The sequence below is a fragment of the Sciurus vulgaris genome (assembly GCF_902686455.1).
Source record: "Sciurus vulgaris genome assembly, chromosome: 10".
Taxonomy (NCBI): Eukaryota; Metazoa; Chordata; class Mammalia; order Rodentia; family Sciuridae; genus Sciurus; species Sciurus vulgaris.
Window position 1 is genome coordinate 2,940,854 of NC_136470.1, and position 16,387 is coordinate 2,957,240.

At 52.7% G+C, this 16,387-nt stretch overlaps 1 protein-coding gene across 11 annotated transcripts in view; it reads right to left on the bottom strand.

The window, feature by feature from the left end:
• The window catches only part of PDE9A (phosphodiesterase 9A), an 86,091-nt gene that overhangs the window by 29,732 nt on the left and 39,972 nt on the right, over window positions 1-16,387 (bottom strand). For 2 of the 11 annotated variants that reach the window (XM_079100463.1, XM_079100462.1), the window contains exon 1: window positions 6,004-7,269. The exons of 6 other annotated variants lie outside the window; for them this stretch is intronic. Coding sequence is in view for 2 of the 5 variants with exons in the window: in XM_079100469.1 (XP_078956595.1) it covers window positions 6,004-6,113 (110 nt within the window). In the remaining 3 variants the exon portion in view is untranslated. Of the gene's footprint in view, window positions 1-6,003; window positions 7,271-16,387 lie in introns of those variants that run through there. 3 more of the 11 variants (XM_079100469.1, XM_079100461.1, XM_079100470.1) reach the window with 3 other exon arrangements.

Below are 16,387 nucleotides of genomic sequence, written 5' to 3' on the forward strand. Positions count from 1 at the left end.
TCCAGCTTCAGAAAGTTCCGTAGCTGTCAGGAAGAAGAGGATTGCGTCATAAGGATCCGCCCTTGGTGAACTCTGCAGGGATTGATATCATTCACTACAGAATCTTTGGAAAAGTAACGTATCACAAACATTAGGAGTCAATGATGTCCGGTTGAGATGAATTAAGAAGTCCATCAGACAACGGACATCTGTAGACCACTCCCCTAGCAACGGCATAACACACTCTTCTCAGGTGCCTGCAAAGCACATGCCAAGATAGGCCCATAATCCAGGCCATAAGGAAAACTTAACAAATCTGAAAGAACTAACACCATCCAGAGTGTGCTCTCTGGCCCTAAGAGCATCAAGTCAGGAGGACAACGTCCCAACACTCAGAAACTGAACACACTTCTAAATAATTCATGGGTCAAAGAGGAAGTCTCAGGGAAGTCTAAAAAAGACAGTGAACTCAATGAAACCAAAACCACGACAATCAAGGCTTTGCTGTGGGAGCAGCAGTGCTGGGCGGCGGGGGACTCGCAGGCGAGCCTGTGCTAGGAGAGAGGAAAAACCTCGGCTCGGCATGCGGAGATCCCACCTTAGGGACCCACAGAACAAAGGGCAAAAGAAACTCCAGCAATGAACTAAGCTTTGGTCCATTGAGAAGATCGATAAATGGGCAAAATTCTAGCAAGACGGACAGAGAGCAGGATGACTCCCAGATTAGGAATGAAGGGGCCATAAGACCCTAAGGATGCCCCACAAATACCTGCACAACAGACAGAAGGGGCCGATTCCCTGAAGGGTGTGAGTACCACGACCATCCGAGGCGAATGGTAACCTGAGCAGCCTGTGACTAGTGATGGAATTGGATTCATAGTTAAAAAGCTGCTAAAAAAGAAATTTCCAGGCCCAGAGGTTTCACTGGCAAATTCTACCAATTGTTTAAAGAATTAACACAATTCTAAATGATCTGTTCCAGAAAAAAAAAAAAGGGGAACACTTCCAAATTCATTTTATGAAGGTAGCATTAGCCTGATTCAAAATCCGCAAAGACAAGACAAGAGCAAAAAGACAACTCCAAGCCAATCTCCATCATTAACAAAATTTCAGAGAGCATAATTCAGCAATACATAAAAAGCACCCGGCAGGCTCAGGTGTACAAGCCTGGCTCAGCATCAGAATACCAGGGACGTGCCCACCACGTAAGGGCTAGAGAGACGGCATGGTCATGTCATTAATGCATAAACCGTCTTCCACCAAGTCCCACCCGAGGTTATGACTCAGAACTCACGTGGAGAGCGACTTCCTTAAGTTGGTAAAGAGGAGATCACCACGCCCCACTCAGCTGACATGATGTGCGGTGGCAGGAGATGACCTGCCTCTGAGGGTGACAGGCCCAGGGCCCTCCTCACTGCTGCTCAACGCTGAGCTGGAGGTGCCAGCCAGTGCCACCAGGGTCAGAGAGGAAGGAGAAGCACTGCCCCTGGATGCCAGTCGATGACTGTCTATGTAGAACATCCAGTTGTCCTTAAACACACTTCAAAGACCATGCAGATGCTGAGGTAACAATTCACAGTCACACAAAAGGGAGACACAGCCGAGGTGGGAATCCAAGAGATCGAAGAAGATGCAAACACACAAGGTCTGGCCCATTCACGGACTGGGAGACCCCACAGTAAAGATGCTGACAGCTTTAACAAAATTCCTACCAAAACCTTGGCAAGATTCTTTTTTGCAGAAACAGACAAGATTATTCCAACATTTACGCAGAAAGACAAAGGAACTGGAATGATTTTGCAAGAAGATAAAATAGGGAGGGATCTGTTTGACTTCAAGACTTATTATTTACCTAAGGTAATCAAGACCGTGCAGTGTTGGTGGGGGGTGGACACAGCAGGGAGCCCAGAGTCTCATCACAGGACACTGACTTCTTACTAGGGTGAAAAGTGCTTCAGGGAAGGAGGGACAGCTGTCAAGACCTCAGGGGCTGGAAGAACTGGATGTCCGCAGGCAGAAACCCTCGATTGCAGTGCATAAAAATCAATGCAAAATGGAGCATGGCTGTAGAACATAAACCACCAGACACTCAGGGAAAAGCACAGGAGGGAGCCTTTGGGATATTCGGAGAGGCAGGGGCTCTGGGTGTAATACCAAAAGCACAGCTGTGAAAGGCACGCTGACCAGCTGGACACCATGAGACGGAAACCTTCATTCTGAGAAAGGTCCAGTTAATAGGATGAAGAGACAAGCCGTAGTCTGGAAGGGAACACTGGCAACTACCTGTCAGGGTGTGGATGTGAGGTGACCCCCAAAGGCAGGTTGCAAGCCTGGCCCCTGTGCAGCAGGGAGCAGAGGCAGGGGTGGGAGGGCGCTGACCCACTCTGGGTTAACTCATGGAAGGAGCCACGGCTGATCAAGTGCTGCGTCCAGGCTCCAGGAGGGGAGCCCCTGCCCTCCACCACGCCCTTCCGCCATGATGTGCTGCCTCAGGCCTGTGGCCGTGGAGCCAGCCACCAGGGACCGAAACCTCTGACACCGTGCACCTAACCTTCCCTCCTTTAACTTTTTTCAGGTATTTTGTCAGAGTGGTGCAAAGGTGACTAACATACCACTTATCTGACAAAAAGACCTGAATACAGAAATACGTAAACTCTCAAAACTCAGTGGCAGAAAACAAAACAGGCCAATGTGCAGACGGGCAGGAGATGAGCAAGCGTATTACTGAAGAGTGTGCAGATGGGAAACAGGAACGCGCAAAGCTGCTGAGCGCCCTCAGCCATGAGGTAGTGCAGACTGAAGCTGCAGGGCGCTGTCACGGCTCGCTCATGACAAACAACAGCAACGGCACCCAGGGCTGCTGAGGACGCAGCAAGCCGGGGCGCTCATGCCCTGCTGGTGGGGTGGAGCAAGGTGCAGCTGCTCAGGAAAGGCGGGTAGCTTCTTAAAGACCAAGCGTGCAACCACTACGCGACCTCGCAATCCACTCCTGCCATTGTAGAGATGAAAATTTACGTTCACACTAAGACCTGTACACAGTGTTGGTAGCAGCTTGATCCTAATAGCCCCCAACTGGAAAGAAGCCAGAGCCTGTTGGAGGGTGCAAGGCTAGGCGAACTGAGGTCCAGCCGCACCGCAGAACACCGCTCAGCCATAAAAAGATGAACTCTTAATTCAGAAGCAGCGGCAGGGCTGGCGGGGATCACGTGGGGCTCACAGCCAGGACTGCACTCAGGGGACATTAGGGGCATGGAAAGGAGCGGGGTGGCCTCAGGGGCAGCAGGAGGGTCCTGGTGGGAGGGCGTGATCCACGGCTGAACTGTGTGTGCCCTCAGGCCGTGTCACTGTGCCACAGCTGTGTCCCATGCTACCCAGGGGGACTGGGCAAGCACGATGGCTCTCTCTACGTTTGTTCTCACCGTGGCACGCGAACCTTTGATGACCTCCAAGTCCACGGAGCAGAAGGTTTCCTTAGGACTCTGGAGGCAGGACCCTCGAGCGGTCCCTCATTTTGAGGCCTGATTTTAATTTCCAGCTGAAGCACTGCCAAGCGTTGTGCCCCTTCCTCTGGTGCCTTCCCCAGCTCCGTGCTAGCTCTCAGAAAGGGCCCAGAAATAAAGCCAATGGGAACACCCCCAGAGGCCACCGCACGCAGCACAAAGAGCTCCTCAGACCGACATCTCTTCCCAGACTGCAAAATCTACATTCTTTTGCAGGAGAAAGAAGGGGGGGGGGGGACAGGGGGAGGGGGGAGGCTGTGTGCACAAAGACCCACTGCACACATGCACAAACAGCCCGGCCGGAAACTCCCTCCCCCGTCGCTGGAATTCCTGCATCGGCCACTGTTTCCTCCCGGCGGATTTCAGCATTTACAAATGAAGCGTGACTGAATGTGTGTGAAATGCTCAGGACAGGCCCTGGCCCGCGGTGAGCCATGCGGCCTCCGCTGCCGCTGCCGTGGCTGTCCTGGCTGCCACAAGGTCCCTTCTTGCTTGCACGGCCCACCCTGATCCTTGGGAAGATGGGGGCAGGGGACTGAGAGGCCCAGATCCTGCTGCGGTGTCCTGAAAGTGCTCTCTCTCCCTCCGGCACCGTGGGAATCCCTGGGGAGCCTGAACCCCTGGATATGGGGCAACAGCGTTCAATGGCGATTGTTAGTCATTTGCCACCTTCTTGGCAAAACCACACGCTATCAGCAAAATTTGCTATTATGTATCATAGCTATCTCCGTTTCCTAAATGTTGCATGATGTACACTGAATTTTTTAAAAATCAAAGCATATTCAAGTGACTTGGCCTTGAGAGTTTATTAGTAGGTTTTAGAATAATCAGCAAAAGCTAGGGATGTTGGTATTTCACAGTTGGACAAGACTGGTCTTTGGAGTTCCTCTCAATCTTAAGGATTTTAAGTAAATGGGGAGAGAAGAGTCTGGGGTCAGGCAGTCAGCCTTAACTGGTGCTGATCAGGGAGGTGGATACCAGGGGAGAGCAAGCTGATGATCTGGGTAACTCATGTCTTCCAAAGGAAACTGTCCCACTGTCCCAGGTAGTGTATGGTCTGAAAGTGGCCTTGAGTTTAGGTGTCCAGTGGACTTCAAGGGTGATGCTCTGAGCTCAGCAGGGTGGACGGCTAGGCGTCAGTGACTAACAATGGCGAGATGTGACTTCCCAGAACAGCCATCACAGCACAGGCTGAGCGGGGCTTGTGCACAGCCTCAGAAGTCTGGGCTTCTCTTCCGCTGACGTCTTAGCCCACCCGTCCCCTCATACGTCAATGCCCACCGGGAGGGCCGAACACAGGGCTCCATGCTACAGGAGAGCTGGGTTAGTTCAGGGCAATCTCGGGGTGATGGAATCGGGGTCCTGGTCTGAGGACACTGCCACATCAGCCCAGCAGCAGGTCAGGCACCTGCAAGAGAAGCCCCGGCACCTGCTCACAGAAGAGGACTGAGGGGCTGGAGTAAACTATCTCTGGTGATCTGACGAGGGGCCTCTCGGGGCTGCCAGCTGAAGTTCCCGGACTGGAGTCAGCCTGAGGGGCAGCAGGAAGGGCACCCTGCCCCTCAGCCTTTCCCCAGTGGCATGACCCTGGGAACCTGCCCTGCCCCCTGCGATGCCCACAGTATGTCCCCTGACTCCGCCCTGGGCCTCCTGGACAGTTCGAGGAACCTGCCCCTGCCTCACCCACTTCTTCCAGGAATTGTTTACAAATCCTGGATCTACCCAGCACAGAGTGACACACGGGCTTGGTTTAATGGATCAACAGGAAAGCCCGCCATTCCCTCTAAGGATCCGTTGCTGGGTGTGCTCATTGGGTGGCCCCAGCTGACAGCAGCTCACCTTTCTGTCCTGTGCTGCAGGAGCGTCAGTTATTTTGTGCTCTGCATGCCCAAGCTGGTTTGGGCAATTACCTCCTGCCCTGGACAAGTGAGAGCAAACACAGCCCGTGTGATACACTGACCCCAACCTGGGCACTGGGGGCTGGTGACCTGGGAATGCCAGCGTGGGCACTCACACCCGAGCCTTTGACCCTGCACCAGTGGAAGAAGAGCACTTCAAGGGCCTGTGGCTGCTGCCTGGCGCCCGTGCACACCCGTGCGGTCTCCTCTGACGGCTGGCGACTGTGGCCTCGTCCACTGGCTCAATTCCACGGGTTGCTGAGATGGCGCAGGCACCAGGCTTCACCCACCTAGTCTCCACTGGCAGCAGCAGTGTGGACACTGTGCATCCTTCACAGAATCCAAGCTCCACACTCTTCTCAAAGCAGCAAAAAGACAAACGCGACACAGGAAAACCTGCGGCCCCTTTAGAAAGGGTATCTTATTTTTGGATTAGGGGAAAAGACCTCACATTACTTGGTCCCCAGGAGACAAGCTCTTTAGAATCCCTGCAGAGGGGTCACCTATTTCTGCTCTTGTCCAGCCCCTGAGAGCCAGGGTGCTATCAAGGAAGGGCTGGTGGGCCTCCTTCGGTCGCGGGGGTGGGGTGTCATCTCTTCCTAGAAGCCAAGAGGAGCTGGACTCACCTCCCGTCCACCATCGCTCTCCCGGACCCTGCAGTTGCCCTCGAACCAGCCAGGCAGGACGTTCTAATGCAGGGAATGGTCACCGGCAGCTCACTGTTCATGGATGTCATAAAACAGACATTCAGAGCAAGGAGGATGTTTCCTTTACAGCCCGGGAGCACAATGAAGTTATATGATTAACAGTGACCTCGCCTTGCTTCTTAAAGGCACAGGCCTCTGTCCCAACTGTCCTACTCAGAAATTGCAGGTTTGTCAGGAGCCCAAGGACTTCCCCAGATGAGCCATGTTGTAGCCACTCAGAGACAAGAAGCAAACAAGGCACCAGAGGCCTCTGACGCCCCTCTGAGATTCTGGAGTAACCTGCAAGTGCCTGACGTTTCAAATTCCTGTGGCCTCGGGGCAGCACTGGGCCCAGTGTCTCCCTTGTGTTCTCGGAGAGGGGACTGTTGAGGTCCACACAGCTTTGTCTGATGTCAGGCTGCATAGGTGCAGCTTCTCCCAAGCCCCCTCCCCTCCTGAGGAGTAGCCGCAGGCAGGTCAGGGCCTGGGCCGAGCTAGTCTGCATTTCCCTCTGCTGACTCACAGTCCAGAGCCCCGAGCTCTCTGCTGAGCTCTGCGCACCCGGGGCTGTTCTAAGTGGTTTGTGGGTGGACTCAGTTAGACCTCCTCGTCTCCTGCAGTGGCCGCGTGACATTCAGAGACGGCCAAGTCACAACCTGTCCTGCTCCTCCTCAGGCTGCAGAGATGGGCCAGGGAGGTACCTGTGCACCCTCCTCTTCTTCAGGGGACACAAAGACACCTTTCTCTGTGGCCCACAGTGTGCTACATTTCTGGGGCATAAGATGTGGGTCTAACATGCTCTGGGGACTTTTCCAGAGGAGTCTGAATTTGGTGACCAGCAGCTGACTGTCCATGCAGGCAGGGCTTTGTCCATGAGGAGGGCCAGCATGCCTCACTGTAAGCTGTCACACTGTGGGAAAGTTTAATTGCTGTGAGGCCAAAGGAAATCAGCTCTAGCTCACCTCCTGTGCCTGGGGCTTTGGCCTTCTGTCAGAAAGAATTTTGCTGGGATTCACTAACCCAATCAACGAATGGATTGCCATGCAAATAAATGATAGGCCATTTGCCAAAGTCTACTACAGAATGAGTGCTTTGCAAACCAGAGGTTGTTCTACACCTGTGGACTTCCACAGGTTGCACACAGTTGTAAAAATTATAGCAGGAGGAATTCTAAAAAGTAACCAACTGATCATTGTCATAACAAATGAGATGGGAAGCAGCCGGCCACCCACTAAGCACAAAAGCAACCACGGATGTGCAGATGAAGCACTGCCCTGCAGCTCGGGTGTGGCTGACGTTCCCAGCACTCTGTTGCCCGCCTGACAGCTGTGGAACTCAGGCAGGAAGTCGCAGGCTGGCTGGTTGAGGTGTCAGAGAAGATGAAAGTGGAGGGGGAATCTCCAAAGGAGGAAGCCATGGGGGGCTGAATCCTGAGCAGCACAGTGGGGAACCCGGAAGGATTTCAGCTGTTGCCACCAAATGGAGACAAAAATCACAGTTAGTGCAGTCCTGTTAGAGGGGCTTCCCAATGGAACCCCAGAAGTGTCACTTTAGAGATCTCCTCCAAAGAGCATAAGACCAGCCTCCACAAGCTCAGAATGAGCAGTCAAAAAAATAACTGATAGCTATAGCAAAACCAACATCCTTCAGAGAAAGATGGCAAAATCTAGTCTCCACAGTGTTATCCATGTCGGCACACGGTACAGCAGACATGCAAAGAAAAGGAAAACGTGACCTGCAGTCACTCAACAGGAACTCCAGATGACCCAGATGCTGAAATTAGCAGGCGGAGACTTTAATGCGGCAGCTATAAATGTGTCCATGGATGTAAACAAAAAGATCTTAATAAACTAAACAGATGATGCTATTGGGAGAAATCTGTGAATAAGAATCCAGTAAAAATTTTTAGAATTTTAAAACAGAATATGTGAAATAAAAAATCCATGGATGTGCTTATAGCAGTTTGGAGTCAGCAGAACAATCAGGGAAGTAGAAATCATCAAATCTGAAGAGCGGACAGAAAAAAGGTCAATAAGAACAAAACAAAAACCCCAACGAAACTTCTAACAATGTGTAACGAGAGCCTCGGAAGGAAAGGTCAGAAGGAACGGAGCTAAGCACATTCAAAGAAATCCTGCCCGAGAACGCCACAGATTTACAGACCACGGCTACTCAGGGACACTCAGGGCCAGCGAAGGGGACGCCAGGTCCAGGCAGAGGAGCCGCAGCTGGAGCCCAGGGTAAGCGGGACGGGCGAGCCCCTGAAGCGGCCACCCTCAGGGAACAGCACAGGGGGCACGCCCACTGCTCGGGGACAAGGAGGCCAGGAAAGGTGACGACTAGACGTCCAAGGAAACCAGACACCCAAAAACCAGCCCCGCGGGACGAGGGCAACGCAGACACAAGCCCTGGCCGTGCGTGGGTCACAGGGATGGTCAGGAGATGCTGAGGGCAAAGGCGCTGGGACCTTCGGGAAGAAAGCAAGCACCGGAAGTCGTTAGAAGTCTCTTTCTTTTCGTGATTTATTCCAAAGGCTAAAGCACGAGTTGTGACGCTGCCTGTGGGTTCAGGGGTTCAGGTGTGGGTAGACAGACCTGCGGCTCAGCCACTGAGGGGAGAGGGCTGACGGGACCAGGCTGCCACCATGCCCTTACTTCATGAGATGGCACAACATAGCTCCAAACAGACCCGGACTCGGGGCGGGCGGGGGAGCAGGTCTGAACAGACTCCTCCAGCGAAGAAGGCACAGAGGCGGCAAGTGAGTGGCCAGCAGGGGCTCGCAGATGAAAGCAACAGGGTATTTTACCTCACACCTGTTGGAGTGGCCAAATCCAGACCACTGAAACACGTCAGGGGCAAGAGGTGTGCCGCCCGGGGACTCTGGCTCCTTGCTGCGGGAAGCCAGCGCTCTGCAGCCACCTTGGAAGTCCGTCTGGCAGCTTCTTGGCACAGCTAAACATGTCGCCACAGGCTCTAGCAGGTAAGCCACTGGTGTTAAAGGAGCTGAGAGCCTAGGTCCACGGGAAAACCTGCACACAGATGTGAACAGCAGCTTGATTCCTAATTGCCAAAACCTGGGGGCACCCCAGACGCCCCGCACTAGGTGATCAGATAAACTGCGACACACACAGACGGGGATGTCGCCTGACACTGAAAAGCTGCAAAAAGGCCCAGGGAGTCCTTAAATGCCAGAGTAAGGGGAAAGCCCACTTGAAAGGCTGCATCCGTGTGGTTTCCCATTCCACAAGAGGCCCAACCCTGAGGCGGCAGGGACAGCGGGAGGAGGGGCGGGCAGGGGCATGGCAGCTGGGCTTTCTGCCTGACGCTGTGGAGGACACACGGTCCTGGGCGCCTGCCCAAGCCCAGAGAATGTGCCAGCGTGAGCCCCGCGTGGACTGTGGACTCTGGGGGACCAGGAGGTGTCATCGCTGCCCAGTGACTGTAACCCATGTCACTCAGCTGCAGATATGGGTGGTGGGCACTGAGTCCTCTGTGGGAGGGAACCAGCGGAACCTCCCTGCAGTGTCACTCAATTCCACAGAAATCTAAAAGGTAAAGTCTGTTAATTTAAAGAAAATTAGAGATGTGTGTTCTAGTGCTAGAATGACCAACAAAAACAGTGCTAAAAGGCATGGCCGAACAGTCAACCCAGGAAAAGAATGGGGTCCAGAAAACCATTCAGGTAACACAGAGAAAGCTGAAGAGCAGCAGAGACATCACCCCAGAAGGAGCAGAGCCACCGAGGACGCAGCAGGCCTGGCAAACACCAGGGCACACAGGAAGAAACAGGGCCCAGACACAAACACTCCAGCAGGAAGTTTTCTTCCTCAGCCCAGCAAGTTTCATGAGCCCCCATAACTCCAGAATGGAAATGGGACAGACACTGCAGAAAAATAAAGTAAAAACCCATGCCATCTTCAACACAGACCCAGCCAAACCCCCGAGGGACTTGGCAGTCAGACCAAGCACGGAGAGAACAGGCCAGCACACTGGGCTTCCGGGGAGCAGATCCTGGCCATACAGGTGTGTTCACCCCGGGAGTGCAAGGTAGTTTCAACATCTGAAGTTCAAGCGAAATCATCAGTTCACCACATCGACAGGACAAAGGAGGAAACCATGTGGCCATCCCAGTGGACGCAGAGAGAACGTACAACAGAGTCCAACACCTGCGATGACACAGACCATGAGCCAACAGGGCAGGACACCTGAGCACCTGCAGGGGACCACGTGTGGGAACATTCCCAGTCGGCGAGGCGACCTGAAGCCAATGCCCTCCGCCACCCGTCAGGGTGGACACACATGCAGCCCCAGGGAGGCAGCAGGCAGGGGTCTGCTCTCACCTTCCCTGGTTACTGGGGTCTTGGCGGGAGTCACAGACAAACAAGAAACACAAGCCACAGAGACTGGAATGCAAGAATTAAAACTGCTATTGTTTTCTGAAGATGACTGTCTCCATGGAGAACCCCAGGAATCTCGAGAATACTCACTAGAGCTAACGCGAATCAGGCTCTACGTGAATCTGCAAGTCTATTCTACTCTCATAATCTGGCAGCAACCAGTGGAAAATTGACAAAATCCATCTATGATAAAACCAGAAAGCAGAAAATACTTAGGAATAAATTTAACAAAGGATATGCAAGACAGCTATCCTAAAATCACAAAACCGGGAGAAGTGAAATAAGACCAAGCGACGGAGGGTTCCCTGTGCTCGTGAACTGGCAGGTCCAATGCCGTCATCCCAAATCCAGGCACATGTCGGAGGCCACAGGCCAAGTCACAGAGGACCCCTCGCTCCCCTAGAAGTCATGCAGAGCATTCTAATGTTCAGGGTGAGCAGAAAAGGATCCATTTAACCAAAAGCAACTGAAAAGAGAGACAAATGTATTAGATTACAAGAGCCCAGGGAGGGAGCCAGTGTGGAACAAGTGGATGGAGGAGACAGACAGAGGGTCCAGAAAGACCCACCCAGGAGAGGCAACCAGTTCGTTAAGGTGTCAGAGGTATTCAGTGGGACAGGGAAGTCTCGGTGAGTGGTGTGCTAACACCCAGACACACGCAGGGGAAAGAATGAACAAAGACTCCTATTCACAACACACACAACTGATCTGAAACGATCACAGATTAAAATACAACAGCCTTTAACTCTACTCTTCTAAATATGTACTTTGGGGTAGAAAAAGTGGTCTGAGAGAAGTTGCAGCTTCTAAGCATAAAAGAAAACATGCTAGAACATCAACCAATTAAAACCCTCTGCTTATCCAGTGACCTCATTAAGAACACGGAAAAGGCTAGTCAGAACTGGCAAAAATAGGTGCTATTTATAGATGTCTGACTAATGAATCATCTCAGAGTCTCAACAAACCACTGACATAGAATATTACAATCAGAGAAAAAACGAGAGATGACACTATGCATGACCTAGCAAGATGCATGGCCTATCAAGATGCATGACCTAGCAAGATGCATGACCTAGCAAGATGCATGGCCTATCAAGATGCATGACCTAGCAAGATGCATGGCCTATCAAGATGCATGGCCTATCAAGATGCATGGCCTAGCAAGATGTATAAATGCATTCTACTGTCTTGTACAACTAACTAGAACAAATAAAATTATTTTAAAAAAAGGAGCCAACTACTTAGATGCTTCACAAAATAAGATACTGGAATGGCCAATAATCCCATAAAAACAGGCTCAAAATCATCAAGTCATTTGGGGGATGCAAATTGAAAAGGTACTGATCTTGCACCTACTTGAAAGTTTTAAATTAAAGAACTGAAAAGCCTGGTGTTGGGGCCACAGAACAGCAACCTCACTCGGGCTGGGGGACATGAAGCTGCAGCCCCTGGGAAGACAGTCTAGTGGTTTCTTATGAGAGTAGACACACACTTGCATGTGAACTGGCAACCTCACTCCTGGGTAGCACCCAAGATCAAGGACGTCCACCGTGAGGCTTGTGAGTCTGGCAGCTGAACCCCAAACAGAAGTGACCTGCAGGTCCATCCACATGAGAATGAGCAATTCAAAGGATGAATCTTAAAACCACGACGTGAGCCAAAGACTCCAGACCCAACGCCCGGAGCACATGTGGGCAGGTTCCAGTTCTGTAAGCTCAAGGGCAGACAGCCCCCCGTGGTGACAGAGGACAGACAGGAGTCTCCAGGTGAGTGGACCGAATGGGGGAGGTTCAGGGAAGCTTTCTGGGGGGATGGAACGCTTTGTCTTGACTGGGGTGGTGGCCATGTGTGTGCACCCAGGGGCCTGGACAGGATAATTGCGTGGGCATTCCTCCTCGGCCTCAGGAATGTCCAGGGGCAGAGAGAACAGCTGGACCTCGCCTGGCTCGAGGTTTGGATGTCATCATTATCACCAGACTGAGACCTGCAGTCGGGTACACCAGTTCCAGGGACGCTGGCCGTTGGCTGCTGCCCACATCGTGGCTGTCTTTGCTGGCTAGACCACCCCAAGGGGAGTGAGAACACACAATTCCAGAAACGGTTGTTTTCATTTTGTACACTGCATCCCACTTGTTTTAAAAATGATGCAAAGCACGGATGACTAAGTATATGCTTATAAAGCTTCAAGGCTTCAAAGCTTTGGAACGACATTGGGCTAAATATAGAAAACATTATTAAGAAACATTATTATTTCTCATAAACAACACAGCTGTGCTCAAATTCAAGCATTAACTTGACTTTCAAGTGAAACAGTCCACACTACATGTGTTGGTTGAGACCCTAGCAAGCTCCTCTCTATTAAAATTCTGCAATTCCAGAGAGACATAATTTTAGCCATTCAATAATGCCCCATGGGTCACTTTAAATGATAGCTACCATTTGTTAGCACTTACCAAGTGGCAGGCCCTTGCTAAGCATTTTGCATAAATTACTTCATTTGTCCTCTTAAGAACATGCAGGGAATATATTATAAGTCCTATTTTGCAAGGGAAAGATCAGTTAAGTAGCTTTCCTGAGGCTGCTTCATCCAGCAGATGCATGAATGAGCCTTTGGAGGGGCCCTCTGCTCTTCTAGCCCCTTTCCAAGTCTAATGCTCTACTTTGGCTTCCTCAGAAGCTGACCTGGTGCTGGGACCTGAGTGTATCTGGAGGCAACCCCAGTACGCACTGTGACAAGAGGGGAAGAGGCTCACGAGGCAAGTGGATGGCCAGGTGACTGCTCCGGGCCGCTGCAGCTCGTTGCTCCAGGGTTTTGAGCACCTGCACAGATGACATCAGAGAACTGTACCCTGAGGGACAGGAGACCAAGCATTTGTCTATCAGCTCCTCCCCTGGGGGACTCTGGTGTGGGGGTAGTAACTGCCAAGACTTCTGGTTTGTCCTGCACAGAGAAAGTCCTCCATCAGGGGACTTGGTGGAGGGAGCCATTAGTGGATATGGGAACTGTCTTCCCAAGCTCAGGGACCTCGTATGAGACCAACAGCAACTCGTATGCTCAGCTGTGAGCTGCCAGTCCTTCCTTCACTGTGGCAAAACTTGAAAAATATTAATATTTTATTTAACCCAACACATCTGGAAACATTTCATTTCAACATGTGTCATTCACACAAAGATTTGCACATGAAGGTTCATAGCAGCATCCTCAACAGCCCCCAAATGGAAGCAGCCCAAATGTTCATCACGACGAAGTGTCGGTCAGCCATAAGAGGGAAGGGCAGACGCCGCAGGCCCAACACAGCGAGGCTTGGGAGCATGAAGCAGTGGAAGGAGCCATTACGGAGGGCCACAGCTTGCACTGGACAAACTGTGCAGAGCAGGCAAATCAGAGACGAGGTAGATTAGCGGTGTCGGGGGCTGGGGCGGAGGGAACAGGGTCACTGCTTGTGGATGGGGGGCTTCTTTTAGGGGTGATGGGAAGCGTGAATATACTGAACCTACTGAACTTGTACGATGGTGGATTTTCTGTTATGGGGATCATAGCTATGAACTAAGAAATCAGTGTAAAAACTGTGGCGGTTTCTCCACTCTTTATCCTAAGTCTTCAAAGTTGAGTGTGTTGTGCTCACAGAGGATCTGCAGGTGGGCCATGGCAGACCAATGCCTTTGGTACCCCAGACTAGGCAGCCCTGGTCTTCCATTCCTGCCCCGAAATCTTTTCAGACACAGCGTTCTGGGCCACGGAGACTCCCAGGAGCCACCCACGAGTGTCCACAGCAAGGGCCCTTTCCTGAGCTGCTGGGAGCAGGCCTGGATGGGGTCTGCTGCCCGATGGGGCCGGCAGCACACACAGTAAGATCAGGTGGGTCCCCTGGCGTGGTCTCCCTGGGTCTTGAGGCAGAAGGACCACCTTAAACTCAGAGGGCATCTGTAAAGAACAGCTCTTCTGAGGACGAGGGGCAGGTGTGTGGCCTTGGGCAGCCTGCCTGTCTCTGTTGGAATTCTGAGCAGTGTCCAATGTGGAGCCTGCCAGCCCGTCCTTCCCACCAGCTGCCCATCACCTGTGACTTGCAGGAGCACTGGCAGGAACTCCATAGGCATCCACATCCTGACGTGTCTTGGTGGCTCACCTTCGTTGTCCTTTGGAAGCAGTGACAGCAGAACGTGTGAGCCATGCTCAGTGGAGCTTGGTGATGTGTCGCCTGCCCTTGGGGACTCCACAGGGCCTCCCCTTGGACTGGGCCAGATGCAGGGTCTGGAGTGGGGTGGCGGGGCAGGGGCGTGTCCCTGTCCTGAGTCTACGATAGGCGGGGAAAAGAGGGCAAGCAGAGCCCATGCCCCACCCCAGGGCCTGTGTCTGGCTCTGTCGTGAAGGCTCTGTCCCCAGGTTGTGCGTGACTTGATGGCTCACAGCTGTGGCTCCCCGAGAGTGCCCTTAGTGCCCTGGCTCTCCTGAGGGACGCAGAGGCCATGGCGAGCTCTGTGGCTCTGGAAAGTGCAGCACATCTCTCCGTCCAGCCGGTCCACTCTGGTCAAATTGAGAAGTGGGCCTTGGCTCAGGGCGACGGCACCGGGCACGAGGCTGGCATCACCTCCTGGTGCTCAGGGGGGCTGAGGTCCTTCCCCCACAGGGCTGTGGTCATGGCGACTGTTCTGTGACAGGTCTGTCCTGTGGGCTCTGGGCAGGCCGAGGGCATGAGGCAGGCACGTGGTGAATGGCTGCAGCTGCAATCCCACCTTTCATAGTTTGGAAAATGCCCCTATGTGGGTTTGAACTGCTTAAATCAAATAAAAATGATGATTCAAGGGCTTTCAAAAGAATCAGCAGCCCTGCTGTAAAAAGATGCATAAAAGCCTGCCCTGTGGTTTTGTAGTTATTGTGAATTTTATTTCATTCACAAAAGGGAAAAGCAGTCTAGCTACAGGATTACCTTCCAGGACAAGGCAAATGGGGTGTTTTTCCTGATTTTATTTTATTTTATTTTTTAGACAAGGTTTCACTCTGCTGCCGGCTGCCTCTAGCTCATGGACCCAGGGATCCCCTGCCTCAGCTCCCAAGTAGCTGGGACGGCAAGTGTCTGCTGCTGTAAAAGGACGTCTCTCTAGAAGAGGCACGTGGCCAACAGGACAGCAGGGTTCACAGAGGTCATCACGTTGGTTCTCTGCTGGAGACAGGAGGCTGCCCGCTGCTCCTCCCCAGCAGGGGCTGCTTGAGAAAGCCTCTGTGGCTCAGGGTGGCCTGGGGCAGGTCTGGCCTCCCCTTTTCTCTGAAAAGTCCTGCTCCTGGAAATGCTCTTCTCTTAACTGATTCCTAAAAATCTGGTAGCAAAACAGCAAAGCGCTGGGCATTTCTGCTGGCACAGCTCTGCAGGACCAGCCAGAGGCTCTGGCAGCAATGCACCGGGATCTGCTGAGGACGGGGCTGCAGGCGGGGCTGGTGCAGGCGGCATGGCAGCCGGGCCAGTCTGGAACCAGGACCCTACTTCCTCTCCTGGGGTTCTTTTTATTGCCACTGTAAATGTGGCTTGTTGGTTCAGGACAAGGGGGGCTGCTCAGGCCCAGCTCGGGGCTGCGTGGCCAGGACCTTGGGCAAAGGCACAAAGCTCTGGGAGGCAAGGCCAGAGGGAAGGCGGTTGCCAAGAACGAGATCCAAAAGGAGAAGTGTTTTCCAAATGTACCTCTCACATGCCCCTTTCCTGGCTGGCCTCAGGAAAGCCAGGCCAGGGGGTCTGCAGGACGTCTACTCTGTCTCCCTGAGGAAACCCAGCGTACAGGCACAATGGAGGAGAAGGGGCCCAGATACCCAGGGCTGAGAGTGTTCGTCCAAGCAGGAATGGGACCAAGGAGAGGAAGTGCACCCTGTGGGAGGCGCCTTTGGAGGCCCAGCAGCTTCTAATGCAGAGTGAGTGTCACCAGCTCTGAGCTGGGCC